The following is a 22,091-nucleotide window of genomic DNA, read 5'->3' on the forward strand; positions in this document are numbered from 1 at the left end:
AGCGGTACCGGAGCGCCAAGTCTAGGACCAAAAGGCTCCTCAACAGCTTCTATCCCCAAGCCATTAGACTGCTGAACAATTCATAAAAATCGCCTTTGACCCAACCTCTTGTAAACTGCTGTAACACTCTGTTTGTTTGTTACCTATGCAAAGTCACTTCGCCCCCACCTACATGTAGAGGTTACCTCAACTAGCCTGTACCCCTGCACACTGACTTGGTACCGGTGCCCCCTGTATATAGCCTCGTTATTGTTATTCTTATTGTGTTACATTTTATTATTACTTTTTATTTTAGTCTACTTGGTAAATATTTTCTTCTTCTTGAACTGCACTGTTGGTTAAGGGCTTGTAAGTAAGCATTTCACAGTAAAGTCTACACTTGTAGATGTGGCAAATAAAGTTTGATGACAAAATATTTAAGTACCTTTGAACAGTAGTAGGTGCCAGGCACACCGGTTTGTGTCAAGAACTGCAACGCTCCTGGGTTTTCACACTCAACAGTAGCTTGTGTGAATCAAGAGTGCCCAAATGACATCCAGCCAATTTGACACAACTGTGGGAAGCATTGGAGTCAACATGGGCCAGCATCCCTGTGGAATGCTTTCGACACCTTGTAGAGTCCATGCCCCGATGAATTGAAGCTGTTCTGAGGGCAAAAGTGTGGGGGGGGGTGCAACTCGATATTAGGGAAGTGTTCTTAATGTTTTGTACACTCAGTGTATATTTCAATGGTACATACAGTACTTTATTACTGAGGTATGGATAATGTGATAATTGATCTTGTCTGTAATGTGCACAATCTGTATTGGTTGGAGACAGTTGTGTTGTTTCTGATATAATGGCTTATTTCAATTAGTTTGCTGTACAAATTGTAGTCATATAAATAAACAGTGTCCAGAAGTCCTGACTGTTCAGTCTTTCTTATCAGTGTAAGTGAACCAGCTGTTTGACACAGCACCAGGTCCACACCTTAGGGGAGTCTGGGAAAGCCAGACGACCCCCTTCAGCAGCTCGTCAAAACACGAACGTAGTGCGATTTAATAAGCTAATGCGCCACATTTACCGTAGGAGATGAGTGACAAAGTCTCTGCGCTCTGGAAGCTTCATAAAAAGGAAAAGGGGGAAAAAAAACTCAGTACCTCTGACTTTGATGGTAGTGACATTCTGTAACTGTGGGGGCTAAACTAGAGGCATGTCTTTGAGGCTAGGACGTGGCGCTTTCAAAGAGCTAAACAAGAATGGCGGCAAACAAGAGCAGGGAGGCGGTAAACAAACGCACCTGATATCTGCTGTCGTCCCGTAATGGCATGCCGAGGTACCTCTCAGAAAATGCTGATGCTGTTCAAATAGAAAGCGATACACTCTAAAAAGGTGGCAGGTGCAGACAGTGTTTCAGTGCTTCAGGTGAGCTAAGTGTTAGTTTTGCTGACTGTACACAGAAAGTGATGTCTGTCATTCTGCATCCAAACTAAATGGAGAAAAAAAAATTAAAATGGGGGGAGGGGGGGGGGATTACACAATTATTCAACTTCATATTCATATCATAACTTCGTATCTCCAGCACCAGCCGAACATCAACATGTGAACATTTTGCGTTTCAATGCTTTGTAGTAAAAAATATAGGGGAAGATAAGTGTTTAATGTCATCATGTGATTTTAACAAATTTTGAGTAGGCAATTTTTTATTTAACCTTTATTTAACTAGGCAAGTCAGTTAAGAACAAATTCTTATTTACAATGACAGCCTAGGAAAAGTGGGTTAACTGCTTTATTCAGTGTCAGAATGACAGATTTTTACCTTGTCAGCTCGTGGATTCGATCTAGCAGCTAGAGGTCGACCGATTATGATTTTTCTATACCTAAACCGATTATTGGTGGATCAAAAAAAGCATATACCGATTAATCGGCCGATTTTTATTTATATATGTATAAATAAATATATATATTTGTAATAATGACAAATTACAACAGATTACAACAATACTGAATGAACACTTTTATTTTAATTAATATAATACATAAAGTATATTTAGTTTCAAATACATAATGAAACATGCTCAAATTGGTTAAAATAATGCAAAAACACAGTGTTGGATAAGAAAAAGTGCAATATGTGCCATGTAAAAAAGCTAACGTTTAAGTTCCTTGCTTAGAACATACAATTGAAGTCAGAAGTTTACATACACCGTAGCCAAATACATTTAAACTCAGTTTTTCACAATTCCTGACATTTAATCCTAGTAAAAATTCCCTCTCTAAGGTCAGTTAGGATCGTCACTTTATTTTAAGAATGAGAAATGTCAGAATAATAGTACAGAGAATTATTTATTTCTTCTTTTATTTCTTTCATAACATTCCCAGTGGGTCAAAAGTTTACATACACTCAATTAGTATTTGGTAGCATTGCCTTTAAATAGTTTAACTTGTGTCAAACGTTTCGGGTGGCCTTCCACAAGCTTCCCACAATAAGTTAGGTGAATTGTGGCCCATTCAAACAGTTATATTTTTGTTTCATCAGACCAGAGGACATTTCTCCAAAAAGTATGATCTTTGTCCCCATGTGCAGTTGCAAACCATAGTCTGGCATTTTTGTATGGTGGTTTTGGAGCAGTGGCTTCTTCCTTGCTGAGCGGCCTTTCAGGTTATGTCGATATAGGACTCGTTTTACTGTGGATATAGATACTTTTGTACCTGTTTCCTCCAGCATCTTCACAAGGTCCTTTACTGTTGTTCTGGGATTGATTTGCCCTTTTTCGCACCAAAGTACGTTCATCTCTAGGAGACAGAACACGTCTCCTTCCTGAGCGGAATGACTGCTGCGTGGTCCCATGGTGTTTATACTTGCGTACTATTGTTTGTACAGATGAACGTGGTACCTTCAGGCATTTGGAAATTGCTCCCAAGGATGAACCAGACTTGTGGAGGTCTACAATTTTTTTTCTGAGTTCTTGGCTGATTTCTTTTGATTTTCCCATGATGTCAAGCAATAAGGCACTGAGTTTAAAATGGTAGGCCTTGAAATACATCCACAGGTACTCCTCGAATTGACTCAAATGATGTCAATTAGCCTATCAGAAGCTTCTAAAGCCATGACATAATTTTCTGGAATTTTCCAAGCTGTTTAAAGGCACAGTCAACTTAGTGTATGTAAACTTCTGACCCACTGGAATTGTGATACTTTGAATTATAAGTGAAATAATCTGTCTTTAAACAATTGTTGGCAAAATGACTTGTGTCATGCACAAAGTAGATGTCCTAACCGACTTGCCAAAACTATAGTTTGTTATTAAACAAGAAATTTGTGGAGTGGTTGAAAAACGAGTTTCAATGACTCCAACCTAAGTGTATGTAAACTTCCAACTACAACTGTATGAAAGCTGGTGGTTCAATATTCCCAGTTCTTCAATATTCCCAGTTAAGAAGTTTTAGGTTGTAGTTATTATAGGAATTATGATGCATCGACTATTTCTCTCTATACCATTTTTATTTCATATACATTTGACTATTGGATGTTCTAATAGGCACTTTAGTATTGCCAGCCTAATCTCAGGAGTTGACAGGCTTGAAGTCATAAACAGCGCTGTGATTCAAGCATTGCTAAGAGCTGCTGGCAAACGTAGTAAAGTTTGAATGAATGCTTATGACCCTGCTGCTGCCTACCACCGCTCAGTCAGACTGCTCTATTAAATTTTAAATCATAGACTTAATTATAATATAATAAACACAGAAATACGAGCCTTTGGTCATTAATATGGTCAAATCCGGAAACTATCCTTTCGAAAACAAAACGTTTATTCTTTCAGTGAAATACGGAACCTTTCCGTATTTTATCGAACAGGTGACAACCCTAAGTCTAAATATTTCTGTTACATTGCACAACCTTCAATGTTGTCATAATTATGTAAAATTCTGGCAAATTAGTTCGCAACGAGCCAGACTGTTGCATTGGCCTTAACTCTGCATGCATTGAATGCAAGAGAAGTGACACAATTTCCCTAGTTAATATTCTGCTGACATTAATTTATTTTAACTAACTATGCAGGTTAAATAATATATACTTCTGTGTATTGATTTTAAGACAGGCATTGATGTTTATGGTTAGGTACATTCATGTAACGATTGTGCTTTTTTCGCAAATGCGCTTTTTGTTAAATCATCACCCGTTTGGCGAAGTAGGCTGTGATTCGATGATAACTTAACAGGCACCGCATTGATTATATGCAACGCAGGACAAGCTAATTAACCTAGTAATATCATCAACCATGTGTAGTTAACTAGTGATTATGTGAAGATTGATGTTTTTTACAAGACAAGTTTAATGCTAGCTAGCAACTTACCTTTGCTCCTTGCTGCACTCGCGTAACAGGTGGCCAGCCTGACACGCAGTTTCCTCATGGAATGCAATGTAATCGGCCATAATCAGCATCCAAAAATGCTGATTACCAATTGTTATGAAAACTTGAAATCGGCCCTATTTAATCGGCCATGCCGATTAATCGGTCAACCTCCACTAGCAACCATTCGGTTACTGGCCCAACGCTCTAACCACTAGGCTACCTGCCACCCCGCATTTGTCTACTATTTGCCTACTGATTGTCTACTAATTGGTTGATGTCATAGGAAACATTTATCTTCCTCTATCTTTTTTACTACAAAACATAGAAATGTGCCATTTTCACATATGGTGATGTTGGGGGTGGTGCTGGAGATGATGAATATGAAATGAAACAATTTATAAATGTTACTTTAAGACATAAAAGTGCATAAGTAGCCAGTGAGATCTTATGATACTCTGTGGTTTAATCTTCAGTCGTTTTTGGTCTCTCTCTGTTGCTCAGGTGTTGCAATGTTTCATTTTAATGTACAATTTGAACAATATCCTAATTCCTTATTGAGGAATTTCTTACAAATAAGACCATCGCCTCCATAAATGGTTCCCCATGTGAGAAGAATCCCCTACTCAGGTATCCACCCTTCTGTCACCTCTCCTTTCCTACCCTTTTATCTATTGATGTGATTCTGGAACCAATCAAAGATTGGGATGGCCAAAAGCCCTGTTAGACCCAAGTGATGATATGCAGGTCTATGACACCACAGATTGTGAGGCCTATTTCATAACATGAGAAAGACTGTTTGTGCGTAATACATATAAGTAAGTGACAAGAACATGAAATCATAATAGATGACTGTCTTTAAAATCTTGCATCTAACTTGTCGAGAACACTTTACATTAAACATATTAAAGCTGTCATTAAGACTGTCATAAAAGTCATCATAAAAGGTCATAAAGGTTAATAACAACAAATATTTTACAGTCAAGCTTCTACTCACCATATAGTTTCCAGTCTGTGACTGGGGACATTGCTACGGAACATTTTAACAGGCTGTCTGTTGATTTGAGCATCATTAATGTAATATAGGCACCATAGCCCTGGAAGATATAAAAAAAACAAGTAACCAAAAAAAAAAAGATAGTTTTATTTGTTAAATGTTATATCATGGGGCACAGCCAGCAAATAAAGTAAAAGTTTATACTAACATGTTGAGTATGTGTGTCTCCTAAAGTCATTCAAATCAACTTGAGACGAGCAAGCTGGAGCCTCTGTGAGAGAATCTGTCAATAGAATCTTACCCTCCCAAATACTCCTATCCGTGTACGATCAATGTACGGGAATGTCAACATGTATCTGAAATAAACAATATTGAGGAGATGCCCAAGTTACAAAGTATGATATCATAGAATGGAATACAGTAATATGAATACAGTTCCTAAAGATGTTTAAAGTTGTTTGCCAAATTCAGTTAAATAGAAAACGTAAGCAAATTCTTAAATTGGCATGTATTCTAAGGTTAATGACTTATTGAATTAAATTATAATGAAATTAGACTCAATGGGAAAGGATCAAACTAGTACATACTCCACAGCTGCGATTTGATCCTGCACCTCTACTGTCCCCAAACGTTGGTGGACCTCATGTAGAACCCTCTGGCCCAGGAAGCCACTCCCTCTGCCGTCTAGACGAGCCACAATGATGTTATCCGAGCTGACCAGAACCGAGTCCCAGTCCAGAATGAATCGGTCGCTCACAGCCTGGCCACCGGGGGAGCCATCGCTGAATTTAAAGATACAAATGACAGAATAAAACAGTGCTTGAGGCAGTCCTTATATGGGCATCATAAAGACAGTCTGGCTCTCATGATGGGGTCCGCACCAACCATAAAATAATTTAAAAAACAGTGTGCACAGACACTGAAGGAGATACGTACACTACCAGTAGCAGGCCATATTGACGTGATTCAGAAAAGTCTGGTGGGTAGGAGATCTTCAAAGGCAGATCTGAGCAGAGAAAGCAGCCATTAGCAATAACCTGTAATAAAAATGTAAGTAGCGAAAATGACCCGTCTTACCAAAATGTTCCATCTGGATTGTTCTGAAGTCCGTCATTTGAATCCTCTTGATCTTCAAAGCTGCCTTCAGTAAAGAGTTGTTCTCAAGGATGTAGTAATCTATGTTGAGAGAAAAAGTTGCATACGTTCTAGAAGTGTCCACAACGCGGGCCACAGTAGTGTAGTAGAAGGTACACATGCACCTTATCAATTATGAAGTACAATAGAGAAATCATGCACAAAGTAGCCTACACAAGAGCAAAACACGTAAAATAATTGGCTAATCCAATCACGTGAATAAATGCAAACGTTACATTTAAAAAACGGCCAGCAAAGTAATAATGTGCACGTGAACAGCAGATGTGTCACGTTCCTGACCTGTTTTCCTTTGTCTTGTATTTATTTTAGTTGGTCAGGGCGTGAGTTGGGTGGGTTGGTCTATGGTTGATTTTCTATGTTGGGATTTGGTGTTCGGCCTGGTATGATTCTCAATCAGAGACAGCTGTCAATCGTTGTCCCTGATTGAGAATCATACTTAGGCAGCCTGGGTTTCACTTGTGTTTTGTGGGTGTTTGTTCCTGTGGAGGTTTTGTTGCCACACAGGACGGTTTCGGTTTTGTCACGTTGGTTGTTTTTGTATTTTGAAGTGTTTTGTTGACTTTCATTAAAAGAATGAACACTAACCACTCTGCGTTTTGGTCCACACCTTCTGTCAGCGAGGACAGCCGTAACAAGATGAAATGGCTCTGATTGGCTGGTCATTCAGAACATTACTTAGGTTCAATCAAAGATTTTTGCTAGGTGGCGCCTTGGCTGTGCATAAAAGTAACAAGGATATCTTGAGATATCTTTACGTTTTTTTTTGTCTTTCTCACATACTGACACCAAACATTTGAAGTGCGCTCCTCGTAACAATTGTGAAACGGAAGTTAAAGACATGGTAGAGCGCGCAGACTCATTTTTGGCATGTCTGGAGCAGGTAAAGTGTCGCGTGCTGGTGTTGAGCCAGGGTGATGCCGCTGCACTGACTTCTTTTACAGACATGGTATGCTAATTAGAGGGACAAAGTGGACGCACAGAAACCACTCTCTCTCCCTCTCCCCCCTCCCTCTCTATCCATCTCTCTCTCTCTGTCTTTGATGTTTGTTGAAAATGCATTTTGATTGAAACACCGTAGGCCTACATACTGAGATGTACTGTACTGCTAAAATGTTGACATGAAACTCGAAATGACCAAAACTACGCAAATGTATTTGGTAAATATTATATATGTTTAATATCATAACAGTTGTGGTGTTTAAATGTTAGACAAGTATGAATATCATATGAAGTCAAATGTGTTAAAACTACCTAAACTCCTTGAGTACATCTTGGTATATTCATGCATTAGGCCTACTGCATGTTCTGTAATTCCATCGCAAAATATTTTATCTTCTCCCATTATCCAACTTGCTATCCAACTTTATCGATTTGTTATACAATGGGCAGACTGAAGCTTATTAGCATTAGAATGTAGCACAGTCACTGAACCCATTTTTACACTTAGGGCTCTGATCTATTATTTTCACAATTTCAATTTCAGCACAGTTGCAGGCTTCCAGCAACTGAACTGAATGGCTAACTAGGCCAGCCTAGTTCAGATTGGTTCTGTAGTGTAAAGAGAGGTACTGTAGGAACAGAACATGGGAACACAATGGTGGCTTACACACTGCAGCACTAAATTGACACTGAGCCATGCCAAGCCAAGTCCAGACGAGTTGGCCTGGATATGCATCCACCATAATGGCTTGAACCCCGCCATAAAGGTCAATGTGAAAAAAATATCCAGACCAGCACAGTACATCTGAGCTAAGTTTACATACACCTCAGCCAAATACATTGAAACTCAGTTTTTCACAATTCCTGACATTTAATCCATGTAAAAATTCACTGTCTTAGGTCAGTTAGGATCGCCACTTAATTTTAAGAATGTGAAATGTCAGAATAATAGTAGAGAATAATTTATTTCAGCTTTTATTTCTTTCATCACATTCCCAGTGGGTCAGAAGTTTACATACACTCAATTAGTATTTGGTAGCATTGCCTTTAAATTGTTTAACTTGGGTCTAACGTTTCAGGTAGCCTTCCACAAGCTTCCCACAATAAGTTGGGTGAATTTTGGCCCATTCCTCCTGACAGAGCTGGTGTAACTGAGTCAGGTTTGTAGGCCTCCTTGCTCACACATGCCTTTTCAGTTCAGCCCAAAACGTTCCTATAGGATTGAGGTCAGGGCTTTGTGATGACCACTCCAATACCTTGACTTTGTTGTCCTTCAGCCATTTTTCCACAACTTTGGAAGTATGCTTGGGGTCATTGTCCATTTGGAAGACCATTTGCGACCAAGCTTTAACTTCTTGACTGATGTCTTGAGATGTTGCTTCAATATATCCCCATAATTTTCCTTCTTCGTGAAGCCATCTATTTTGTGAAGTGCACCAGTCTCTCCTGCAGCAAAGCGCCCCACAACATGATGCTGCCACCCCTGTGCTTCACGGTTGGGATGGTGTTCTTCGGCTTGCAAGCCTCCCCCTTTTCCTCCAAACATAACGATGATCATTATGGCCAAACAGTTCTATTTTTGTTTCATCAGACCAGAGGACATTTCTCCCAAAAGTATGATCTTTGTCCCTATGTGCAGTTGCAAACCGTAGTCTGGCTTTTTTATGGCGGTTTTGGAGCAGTGGCTTTTTCCTTGCTGAGTGACCTTTCAGGTTATGTCGATATAGGACTCGTTTTACTGTGGATATAGATAGTTTTGTACCTGTTTCCTCCAGCATTTTCACAAGGTTTTTTGCTGTTTTTCTGGGATTAATATTCACTTTTCGCAACAAAGTAATTCATCTCTAGGAGACAGAACGCGTCTCCTTCCTGAGCGGTATGACGGCTGCGTTGTCCCATGGTGTTTATACTTGCATACTATCGTTTGTACATATGAACGTGGTACCTTCAGGTGTTTGAAAATTGCTCCCAAGGATGAACAAGGCATGTGGTGGTCTACCATTTTTTTTCTGAACTCTTGGCTGATTTCTTTTGATTTTCCCATGATGTCAAGCAAAGAGGCACTGAGTTTGAAGGTAGGCCTTGAAATACATCCACAGGTACACCTCCAATTGACTCAAATTATATCAATTAGCCTATCAGAAGCTTCTAAAGCCGTGACATAATTTTCTGGAATTTTCTAAGCTGTTTAAAGGCACAGTCAACTTTGTGTATGTAAACTTCTGACCCACTGGAATTGTTACACAGTCGTGGCCAAAAGTTTTGAGAATGACACAAATATTAATTTTCACAAAGTCTGCTGCCTCAGTTTGTATGATGGCAATTTGCATATACTCCAGAATGTTACGAAGAGTGATCAGACGTATTGCAATTAATTGCAAAGTCCCTCTTTGCCATGGAAATTAACCGAATCTCCCAAAAATATTTCCATTGCATTTCAGCCCTACCACAAAAGGACCAGCTGACAACATGTCAGTGATTCTCTCGTTAACACAGGTGTGAGTGTTGACGAGGACAAGGCTGGAGATCACTCTGTCATGCTGATTGAGTTTGAGTAACAGACTGGAAGCTTCAAAAGGAGGGTGGTGCTTGGAATCATTGTTCTTCCTCTGTCAAACATGGTTACCTGCAAGGAAACACATGCTGTCATCATTGCTTTGCACAAAAAGGGTTTCACAGGCAAGGATATTGCTGCCAGTAAGATTGCACCTAAATCAAACATTTATCGAATCATCAAGAACTTCAAGGAGAGCGGTTCAATTGTTGTGAAGAAGGCTTCAGGGTGCCCAAGAAAGTCCAGCAAGCGCCAGGACCGTCTCCTAAAGTTGATTCAGCTGTGGGATCGGGGCACCACCAGTACAGAGCTTGCTCAGGAATGGCAGCAGGCAGGTGTGAGTGCATCTGCACGCACAGTGAGGTAAAGACTTTTGGAGGATGGCCTGGTGTCAAGAAGGGCAGAAAAGGAGCCACTTCTCTCCAGGAAAAACATTAGGGACAGACTGATATTCTGCAAAAGGTACAGGGATTGGACTGCTGAGGACTGGGATAAAGTAATTTTCTCTGATGAATCCCCTTTCCGATTGTTTGGGGCATCCGGAAAAAAGCTTGTCCGGAGAAGACAAGGTGAGCGCTACCATCAGCCCTGTGTCATGCCAACAGTAAAGCATCCTGAAACCATTCATGTGTGGGTTCGCTTCTCAGCCAAGGGAGTGGGATCACTCACTATTTTGCCTAAGAACACAGCCATAAATAAAGAATGGTACCAACACATCCTCCGAGAGCAACTTCTCCCAACCATCCAGGAACAGTTTGGTGACGAACAATGCCTTTTCCAGCATGATGGAGCACCTTGCCATAAGGCAAAGGGGGAACAAAACATCGATATTTCGGGTCCATGGCCAGGAAACTCCCCAGACCTTAATCCCATTGAGAACTTGTGGTCAATCCTAAAGAGGCGGGTGGACAAACAAAAACCCACAAATTCTGACAAACTCCAAGCATTGAATATGCAAGAATGGGCTGCCATCAGTCAGGATGTGGCCCAGAAGTTAATTGACAGCATGCCAGGGCGGATTGCAGAGGTCTTGAAAAAGAATGGTCAACACTGCAAATATTGACTCTTTGCATCAACTCCCTGTAATTGTCAATAAAATCCTTTGACACTTATGAAATGCTTGTAATTATACTTCAATATTCCATAGTAACATCTGTCAAAAATATCTAAAGACACTGAAGCAGCAAACTTTGTGAAAATTAATATTTGTGTAATTCTCAAAACTTTTGGCCATGACTGTACATTGAATTCTAAGTGAAATAATCTGTTTGTAAACAATTGTTGGAAAAATGACTTGTGTCATGCACAAAGTAGATGTCCTAACCGACTTGCCAAAACTATAGTTTGTAACAAGAAATTTGTGGAGTGGTTGAAAAACAAGTTTGTTTGTTGTTGAACGCTGTTGAATGCTGAAAGCTGAACAAGAGACCTCGGTTTATTGTTTTTATATACTTTTATTTTATTTTGGATCCTGCGGCTCTGCTGCTCTTAGTTGCTGTGAGTTGCTGCTGCCGGGATTCCTCCAGATTCCGCAAAGGGGAAGAGACACGGAAGCACAGCTAGCCTAGCTGGCTCAGCGGTCTCAAATGGAGGTCGCTATTGAACGTTTCCAGTTTACTTTGCATTGTTCCGGGACAATATTGGTCCGCTGACTTTCAATGTAGTAACTGCTTGCTTGCGGAGGACTACAGGGGCGAATTGGCTACTCTTAGCAAGCAAGTAGCAAACCTACAAAAGATACTGGGGAATCCACGCCTGCCTACTTTTTCTTTTTCTTCCACCCCAGTAGCCGGACGCCGGGCGTTGGAAGACACAAGTAACTTAATTTATGTCCCCCTAATTGCCCTGAATACCTGTGTTAATCCTACAGCTATTGGATGCAGTAATCATGAGCCTGTGAACCAGAGTTACACTGTTAGCACTGTTGATGATGTAAAGAATATTTGCTGGTCTGTGGTGTGTAATGAGCTGCAACCAGACGCTGCACTTGAAACATTTATGACATTTCTTATTCCAGTTATTCCAGTCAGTTCCAACCCTTAGTAAACTTCTGGAAAAAATTGTGGTTGTGTCACGCCCTGATCTGTTTCACCTGTTCCTGTGATTGTCTCCACCCCCTCCAGGCGTCGCTTAATTTCCCCAGTGTATTTATCCCTGTGTTTCATGTCTCTCTGTGCCAGTTTGTCTTGTATGTTTAGTCAAGTCAACCAGCATGTTTTTCTCGTACATCTTTTCTATTCTCTTTTTATAGTCCTCCCGGTTCTGACCCCTGCCTGACTCTGGACTACTTTCCTGCCTAACTGATCATCATGCCTGCCCTGACCTTGATTCTGCCTGCCCTTCGGTACCTATTGGACTGATCTGCTTTTGACCTTTTTGCCTTTTTGCCTGACCTTTTTGCCTGACTATTCTCTAGCCTACCCCTTTGGAATAATAAACATTGTACGACTCCAACCATCTGCCTCCTGTGTCTGCATCTGGGTCTTGCCTTGTGCCTTGATAGTTTGACCAGATACAATGCTATTTCACAGTAAACAAATTGACAGCAGACTTTCAGCACGAATGCACATGCAAATGACTGATGATTGGCTGAGAGAAATTGATGATAACATTATTGTGGGGGCTATCTTGTTAGACTTCAGTGCAGCTTTTGACATTATCGATCATAGTCTGCTGCTGGAAAAACATATGTGTTATGGCTTTACACTCCCTGCTACAATGTGGATAAAGAGTTACTTGTCTAACAGAACACAGAGGGTGTTCTTTAATGGAAGCCTCTCAAACATAATCCAGGTAGAAGCAGGAATTCCCCAGGGTAGCTGTTTAGGCCCCTTGCTTTTTTCAATTTTTACTGATAACATGCCCATGGCTTTGAGTAAGGCCAGTGTGTCTATGTATGCGGGTGATTCAACACTATACACGTCAGCTACTACAGCGACTGAAATTACTGCAACATTTAACAAGCGCTGCAGTTACTTTCGGAATGGGTAGCAAGGAACACGTTAGTCCTAAATATTTCCAAAACTAAAAGCATTGTATTTTGGACAAATCATTCAATAAACCCTAAACCTCAACTTCTTCTCTTAATGAATAATGTGGAAAATGAGCAAGTTGAGGTGACTAAACTGCTTGGAATAACCCTGGATTGTAAATTGTCATGGTCAAAACATATTGATATAACAGTAGCTAAGATGGGGAGAAGTCTGTCCATAATAAAGCGCTGCTCTGCCTTCTTAACAACACTATCAACAAGGCAGGTTCTACAGGCCCTGGTTTTGTTGCACCTGGACCACCAAAATTGCATTTGGTTCAGAACAGGGCAGCACGGCTGGCCCTTAAAAGTACACGGAGAGCTAACATTAATATCATGCATGTCAATCTCTCATGGCTCAGTGGAAGAGAGATTGACTTCCTCATTATTTGATTTTGTAAGAGGTGTTGACAAGCTGAAGGTACCGAGCTGCTTGTTTAACATACTAGCACACAGCTCGGACAACCATGCATACCCCACAAGACATGTCACCAGAGGTTTCTTCACTGTCCAGAACAGACTATGGGAGGTGCAAAGTACTACATAGAGCCATGACTACATGGAACTCTATTCCACATCAGGTAACTGATGCAAGCAGTAGAATCAGATTCAAAAAGCAGGTAAAAATACACCTTATGGAACAGCGGGACTGTGAAGTAACACAAACATAGGCACAGACACATGCATACACACACCTGATAACCTACGCACTATACACACACGTGCATATGGATTTTGCGTTGTAGATATGTAGTAGTGGAGTATGGGCCAGTAGTAGTGGAGTAGTGGAGTATGGGCCAGCTCTCCGAGCTGGGCATCTCCGGCGCGGCCCACGCTTGGATTGCGTCCTACCTGACAGGTCGCTCCTACCAGGTGGCGTGGCGAGAATCTGTCTCCGCACCACGTGCTCTCACCACTGGTGTCCCCCAGGGCTCTGTTCTAGGCCCTCTCCTATTCTCGCTATACACCAAGTCACTTGGCTCTGTCATATCCTCACATGGTCTCTCCTATCATTGCTATGCAGACGACACACAATTAATCTTCTCCTTTCCCCCTTCTGATAACCAGGTGGCGAATCGCATCTCTGCATGTCTGGCAGACATATCAGTGTGGATGACGGATCACCACCTCAAGCTGAACCTCGGCAAGACAGAGCTGCTCTTCCTCCCGGGGAAGGACTGCCCGTTCCATGATCTCGCCATCACGGTTGACAACTCCATTGTGTCCTCCTCCCAGAGTGCTAAGAACCTTGGCGTGATCCTGGATAACACCCTGTCGTTCTCAACTAACATCAAGGCGGTGACCCGTTCCTGTAGGTTCATGCTCTACAACATTCGCAGAGTACGACCCTGCCTCACACAGGAAGCGGCGCAGGTCCTAATCCAGGCACTTGTCATCTCCCGTCTGGATTACTGCAACTCGCTGTTGGCTGGGCTCCCTGCCTGTGCCATTAAACCCCTACAACTCATCCAGAACGCCGCAGCCCGTCTGGTGTTCAACCTTCCCAAGTTCTCTCACGTCACCCCGCTCCTCCGCTCTCTCCACTGGCTTCCAGTTGAAGCTCGCATCCGCTACAAGATCATGGTGCTTGCCTACGGAGCTGTGAGGGGAACGGCACCTCCGTACCTTCAGGCTCTGATCAGGCCCTACACCCAAACAAGGGCACTGCGTTCATCCACCTCTGGCCTGCTCGCCTCCCTACCTCTGAGGAAGTACAGTTCCCGCTCAGCCCAGTCAAAACTGTTCGCTGCTCTGGCACCCCAATGGTGGAACAAACTCCCTCACGACGCCAGGTCAGCGGAGTCAATCACCACCTTCCGGAGACACCTGAAACCCCACCTCTTTAAGGAATACCTAGGATAGGATAAAGTAATCCCTCTAACCCCCCCCCCCCTTAAAAGAGTTAGATGCACTATTGTAAAGTGGTTGTTCCACTGGATATCATAAGGTGAATGCACCAATTTGTAAGTCGCTCTGGATAAGAGCGTCTGCTAAATGACTTAAATGTAAATGTAAATGTAAATGTATTGTAATGTTTTTCAAATTGTTTAACTGCCTTAATTATGCCGGACCCCAGGAAGAGTAGCTGCCTTGGGTTGGCCTGACTGTCAAAGACCAATATGGTATTTGTCATTTTAGGTCATTCAGAGTACATGTCACTGTTTCTAATATCATTTTTCACACAGGGCGCCTTTCCTGCGCCGGGTGGGCCGTTTGCAAAATGTATTGCAGAATTATATCCACTTCTCCACTACACCACTGGTGGGCCTTTTATCTTAGTGCTCTTAGAAGCAAGTGGAATTACAGTGCCGTCAGAAAGTATTCATACGCCTTAATTATTCCCCATTGTGTTGTGCTCCAGCCTGAATTCAAAATGGTTTAAATTGAAAAAAATGCACACTTCCACACACAATACCCCATAGTGACAAAGTGAAAACATGTTTTTAGAAATGTTAGCTAAATTATTGAAAATTAAGCACCTTTGGCAGCGATTACAGCTGTGAGTCTTTCTAGGTAAGTCTCTAAGAGCTTTCCACACCTGGATTGTGCCACATTTGCATATCATTATTTTTTTTCATTCTTCAAGCTCTGTGAAATTGGTTGTTGATCATTGTTAGAAAAGCATTTTGCCATAGATGTTCAAGTGGATATAAATCAAAACGTGGCCACAGGAACATTCACTGTCTTCTTAGTAAGCAAATCCAGTGTAGATTTGGACTTTTAGGTTATTGTCCTGATGAAAGGTGAATTCATCTCCCAGTGGAAAGCATACTGAACCAGGTGTTACTCTAGGATTTTGTCTGTGCTTAGCTCCATTCTGAAAAAATGGTCTCCTGAAATACTCCCCAGTCCTTAATAATTACAAACATACCAATAACATGATACAGCCACCACTATGAGAATATGGAGCCCATGCTACTCAGTAATGTGTTGTATTGGATTGGCCCCAAACAAAACACTTTGTATTTAGGACTCGAAGTGAATTGCTTTGCCACATTTTCTTCAGTTTATCTTTAGTGCAGGATGGATGCATGTTTGGAATATGTTTTATTCTGTACAGGCTTCTTTCTTTTCACTCTGTCATTTAGGTTAGTATTGTGGAATAACTACAATGTTGTTGATCCATCCTCAGTTTTCTCCTATCACAGCCATTAAACTCTAACTGTTTTAAAATCACCATTGGCTTGATGGTGAAATGCCTGAGCTGTTTCCTTCCTCTCAACTGGATTAGGAAGGATGCCTGTATCTTTGTAGTGACAGGGTCATACACCATCCAAAGCATAATGAATAACTTCACCATGCTCAAAGGGATATTCAGTGTCTTTTTTTTTTAACCATCTACCAATAGGTGCCCTTCTTTGCGATGCATTGGAAAACCTCCCTTGTCTTTGTCGTAAGCTGTGTTTGAAATTCACTACTTGACTAAGGGACCTTACAGATAATTGTAAATGTGGGGTACAGAGATGGGGTAATCATTCAAAAATCATGTTAACCCCTATTATTGCATACATAGTGAGGCCAAGTATTATGTGTCTTGTTAAGCACATTTTTATTCCTTTAGGCTTTCCATAACAAAGAGGTTGAATGATTATTTAATCAAGATTTCAGCTTTACATTTTTTTGTAAAAATGTGTAAAAACTAAATTCCACATTTACATTGTGGGATAGTGTGTGTAAATCTGTGGCAAAAAACCACACAATTTAATCTATTTTAAATTCAGGCTGTAACACAACAAAATGTGGACAATGTCAAAGGGTGTGAATACTTTCTGAAGGACCTTTATATTAGACTTATAAAACTTTTTGAACAAGGTAAGTTTTACTGGGGGAAGTCGGAAAATGTAATTATGTGCAAGAGCTTTTGTCAAACTTCAAGGTCCTCTGATAATACTAATCCCGTGCGTACCGACATCCTTATGTTGTCTGAGAAATTACAGAGTTTGACAGGTTTTGCTCGCAGTTTGAGCAAGAAAACAAGAACGGATTTCAAAGCTTGATGCTTAAAACAAAAGGCAGTGCATATATTTCATATGAATTGCCTACATTCAACTTTCACAGTGAATATTTTTGTTTATACACTTTGTGCCAATGGATTGAACTTGAACGTTGCCAAATGCGTCAGTTTACTTAAATGTGCAATCAAAAAGTATGTCTACCATGGATCGCAAAAATAATAATTATGATCACACTTCCTCAATTTAAATATTAATGGGACACCTATACATTTGGCAGCCAAGCACGAGTTATCAGTGTAGCTCATTATAGTCCAGACGTGTTGAAAAAACCTCCAGGCTTCCGTCATGAGTCAATTGAATAAAAAAGTTTAAGAATTAGATTAATTTATCCTGTCTGAATCGTCCTCTGGAATAACGCACATGCTGAGGTAATACTTACAAAATCAATTAGTAATACTACTCCTGTCCGAATACATTTGGCGCGTGAGCGTTTAGACTTATTTTTCAAGTCTGAAGTAAAAATATAGTAAAAATCAAGTGCAGAGAAAATATGTTTTTCATGTTTTTCCAGCACGTGTTTTTCCAGCACAGACTTTGTGTGGGTTTTGAACAGTGTCCTTGACACAACAAACCAAGGCCCAATTGTTTAGCCCAAGACTTTAAATGTCTCATAAAACCAGATGCATTGTATTTCCTAACCCATAATAAGATGTTGGTTGGTCTACAATTATGACAGAACTAAATGTTGTACATCAAAATAATGAACTATAGTCAGCCTTTGACCAGCATGCTGCCTGCAGTGCTGCCTGCATCGGAGTTCGACCACTGTAATATTATCAGTGTCGGACGTACAATTGACTAGGTGTGCTATTGATCTTGTCGCAACTGGCAGCATAAATTTCCGACCCACTGCAGTGCAGAAATGTTACTTTCTCCAAATACATCTTATACATTCAAGTGTTTGTCAATGGTGGTTTTTAAAATAATCAATTTCCTCCACATGGAACTACAAAACGAATGCCTATTGTATATTCCGTTTTCGCCATCTGAGAGGAAACTGAATGGAATGTAATTTATCCAGCATTTTTTATAGAAACACAAAATAAATAGGCCTCTCATTATGAAACCACCAAGGCCCCAAAGTTCTCAGTTGTGGATTGGAAAGTCTGGCCAAATAATCCTTGCCAAATTAAAAATGTCTTGCCTTTTTTTCCACTGCATCTGTTAACATTCAAGATGAAACATTGATAGAAATCCAGACATGGACGGCGTAAAGGAAAATAATGAAATTAAGACAACGAGGGGGTCGTTTCAACTAGGGTAACAGTGAGAGGGGAGCTGGCATATTAAAGAGCAAATCCTCAATATTTGAACAAAATGAGCAATGGCTGTTTTTTTCATCCTTTCAACACTTGTTGGTTCTGGCAAAACACCAATGTTCCAAGTTATCTTGCTAATTGCTAAAATAAGTTCATGACATGACCATCAATTGTGGAAGATTAAGTTGAGTTCTTACTGGAATTATTGAGGCTGTGTAAGATCACAGTGGGTGCTCCCGGACCTGCAAGAAATACAAAAAAGTTAGACATACAAATGTATCCGATCTAGCACCTCCCAAGCAGGGTAGCACGGTCACACATACAATACAGCAGCCTTTCCAATCCCCTAGCTGCTGTCACAACCACTGTCACCACTGTCACTTCCCCTTCTTTACCCATTACAGTCAGTGGATAAAGGTCATTCAAACTGCCTCTAATAACCTGGGCTTGTCAAATTAAGTCAATTCTATTCAGCACCCATTGGAAGACACCCACACTGAGGTTAATAAGATCTAGCAGTCGCTGTTCGGCGGCCCAACCCTCCACAAATCACTCCTACAGCAACTATCAGACCTGTTTAGTCTGACTAGCCCCTCCATTTGAATAATGCTAGCTGAGGTAATGGCGATTTAACAGCCACACACTGTTGCCATGAATGGTAAGCATCTGAGACTTTTAAAGCCCAGCATTGATCAATGAAGAGTAAGCTTTGTTTCATTTCCACCACTTAAGGCAAGTTTTATCATGCCTTACATAGGCTTTTTTTTTTATTAAAAAAAGATACGATATTATTCACAACAATGCAGTGTTAAAACTCTTAAGGGGAGCTGGCCAACAACAAAATTGCAAACTCAGTAAAAGAAAAGGGCTGCTATTTTGTCACACAGAGAAATAGTTTCTCATTTGTGTTACCTGTTTGAAAATGGTAATAGTATCCATTGCTTTTGATGGAGGTAATTAACTAACTTAAATATGCTTGACTAAGTAGCGACAAGCTACTTGGTTTCTACTGAATTTAGCCATATCCTCAGATGACGTGCTAACTGCATTGTGTTAATAGTTCACAAACAGAAGGATGGTACATTTTGTCCATTAACTTATGGTACACAAGACAAACACACTCGAGCATATGGTTAAAACAAATCTTAGCAATAAACAACTGTGGCGGCAATTAACTGGTACGCATAGCACCATAACAACACCTAAAGCAATTATACACAATAGAGCGACTATTTTTATTATATATTATGCTTCTTATATGGAATTGTCTGATGGTCTCTCTCCACACTATATGTTAAATAATGATAGATTGCCAAAGGCAAACCCCTGACATCTGTCAAATGGGTTGTGGCTCGAGGGGCCACTGACACAAAAATGGTTGACTACATTGGAAAAGACAACTTTATTTGAACTATAATTGAATCATACATCCATCTCAAATGGATCTCCGATTATGTTTGTTTAAAGGAGTACATTTTCATAAGTTATGTTAGACTCTAAATCACAAAAATAAAAACGTTCTGGCCTTTATGAGAACAATTTTTTTTAAACAATTTTGACAAATTCATACATACGTCGGGCGGCAGGTAGACTAGTGGTTAGAGTGTTGGGCCAGTAACCGAAAGGTTGCTTGATTGAATCCCCGAGCTGACATAGTAAAAATCTGTCATTCTCTCCCTGAACAAAGCAGTTAACCCACTGTTCCCCGGTAGGCCGTCATTGTAAATAAGAATTTGTTCTTAACTGACTTGCCTAGATAAATAAAGGATAAATGAAATACCATAGAATTATGAAAACATTTGCATAAAGACCTTTTGCTCCTAGCAGTTTGTTGGATGGAGTGTGCTAAATATGCTTGCTCACTTTATACAGTACCAGTCCAGAAATTGGACACACCTACTCATTCAAGGGTTTTTCATCATTTTGTATATTTTCTACATTGTAGTATAATAGTGAAGACATCAAAACTATGAAATAACGCATATGGAATAATGTAGTAACCAAAAAAGTGTTAAACAATATTTTTGATTTTAGATTCTTCAAAGTAGCCACCCTTTTCCTTGATGACAGGTTTGTACACTCTTGCCATTCTCTCAACCAACTTTATGAGTAATCATTTTCCAGCAGTCTTGAAGGAGTATCCACATATCCAGGATGTATCACAACTGGCTGTGATTGGGAGTCCCATAGGGCGGCGCACAATTGGACCAGAGTTTGGCCTGTGTAGGGCGTCATTCTAAATAATAATTTGTTCTTAACTGACTTGCCCAGTTAAATAAAGGTTAAATAACTATGCTGAGCACTTGTTGGCTGCTTTTCCTTCTCTCTCCGGTCCAACTCATCACAAACCATCTCAATTGGGCTGAGGTCGAGTAATTGTGGAGGCAAGGTCATCTGATGCAGCACTCAATCACTCCCCTCCTTGGTCAAATAGCCCTTACACAGCCTGGAGGTGTGTTTTGGGTCATTGTTCTGTTGATAAACAAATGATAATCCCACTAAGCGCAAACCAGATGGGTTGGTGTATCACTGCAGAATATTGTGGTAACCATGCTGATTAAGTCTGCCTTGAATTCTAAAAGAAATCACTGACAGTGTCACCAGCAAAGCACCCCCACACCATTACACCTCCTCCTCCATGCTTCACGGTGGGAACCACACATTTGGACTCATCAGACCAAAGGACAGATTTCCACCGGTCTATTGTCCATTGCTCATGTTTCTTGGCCCAAAGAAGTCTCTTCTTATTATTGGTGTCCTTTAGTAGTGGTTTCTTTGCATAAATTCGGCCACAAAGGCCTGATTCACGCAGTCTCCTCTGAACAGTTGATGTTGAGATGTGTCTGTTACTTGAACTCTGTGTAGCATTTATTTGGGCTGAAGTTTCTGAGGCTGGTAACTCTAATGAATGTATCTTCTGCAGCAGAGGCTGGTTGAGATAATGCCAAGAGTGTGCAAAGCTGTCATTAAGGCAAAGGGTGGCTACTTTGAAGAATCTCAAATATCAAATATATTTTGATTTGTTTAACACTTTTTTGGTAAGATGTATCTCTGATCATGTATCTAAGTCTAAGCAGATGATGCATTGGTTGGGTATAGCAAATGGCTTAGCTGGCATACCTTCACAGTCTATAATAAATGGTTAGTTGATGTTGGTTCCTAATATCTTTAAATACCCTCTCAAAGAAAGTTGATGCTCTGGTTCTCTAAGCTCTACCAATATTTATCTGTCTTAAACAAAGAAAGACGAGTAGTGCTATTATTTAGTTGAATATTAGCCTTCAAAATAATGCACTGCTTGTTTTAGCATTTAGCTTAGCTGACTAACTGTAAAATGACATGTATGGATTAGCCTGCTTGTGCTATATTGGCACTATGGAGCATTGCTATGCAATAGACTGTCTGTGTTAGCATTTAGTTTACGTTGCATTGGCCTGCTAGTGCTATCTTGGTGCTAGCTGTCTGTGTTAGCATTTAGCTTTGCTACTAGCTTACCTTTACAGTGGAGGAGGATGTGCTGATCACTGGGGTTTATCTCAGCATCGAAGAACAGACAGTGGGCCTTATTTAGCTCACACGTCAGACAGTGTCGAGGGAACAACCCCACAGTCTTCACACTGAAAGGAAGTGGAAGAGGGAAGATTAGGAGACCGTTTTCACTTCCACTGCAAATCCTAAAGAGCAGGCCTATTGAGGATCTAGCACCAGTGGCGTTTGCAGTTTGCACATGATATTTACACTCCACAGAAATGAAGAGATGAGCAATGTTGAGGTTGGGAGTTCATTAGTTCACCTGAAAGCATTTG

At 40.6% G+C, this 22,091-nt stretch overlaps 1 protein-coding gene across 2 annotated transcripts in view; it reads right to left on the minus strand.

The window, feature by feature from the left end:
• LOC139547001 (inactive dipeptidyl peptidase 10-like) overlaps positions 1 to 22,091 on the minus strand; it is a 323,183-nt gene that overhangs the window by 16,645 nt on the left and 284,447 nt on the right. For both annotated transcript variants that reach the window (XM_071356027.1, XM_071356028.1), the window contains exons 16-23: positions 21,781 to 21,902; positions 18,483 to 18,527; positions 6,409 to 6,507; positions 6,268 to 6,337; positions 5,919 to 6,113; positions 5,633 to 5,687; positions 5,332 to 5,431; positions 1,280 to 1,338 (exon numbers count right to left, since the gene is read on the minus strand). In XM_071356027.1, the coding sequence (XP_071212128.1) occupies positions 1,280 to 1,338; positions 5,332 to 5,431; positions 5,633 to 5,687; positions 5,919 to 6,113; positions 6,268 to 6,337; positions 6,409 to 6,507; positions 18,483 to 18,527; positions 21,781 to 21,902 (745 nt within the window). The remainder of the gene's footprint in view (positions 1 to 1,279; positions 1,339 to 5,331; positions 5,432 to 5,632; positions 5,688 to 5,918; positions 6,114 to 6,267; positions 6,338 to 6,408; positions 6,508 to 18,482; positions 18,528 to 21,780; positions 21,903 to 22,091) is intronic.

This window comes from Salvelinus alpinus, chromosome 20, assembly GCF_045679555.1.
Source record: "Salvelinus alpinus chromosome 20, SLU_Salpinus.1, whole genome shotgun sequence".
Lineage (NCBI taxonomy): Eukaryota > Metazoa > Chordata > Actinopteri > Salmoniformes > Salmonidae > Salvelinus > Salvelinus alpinus.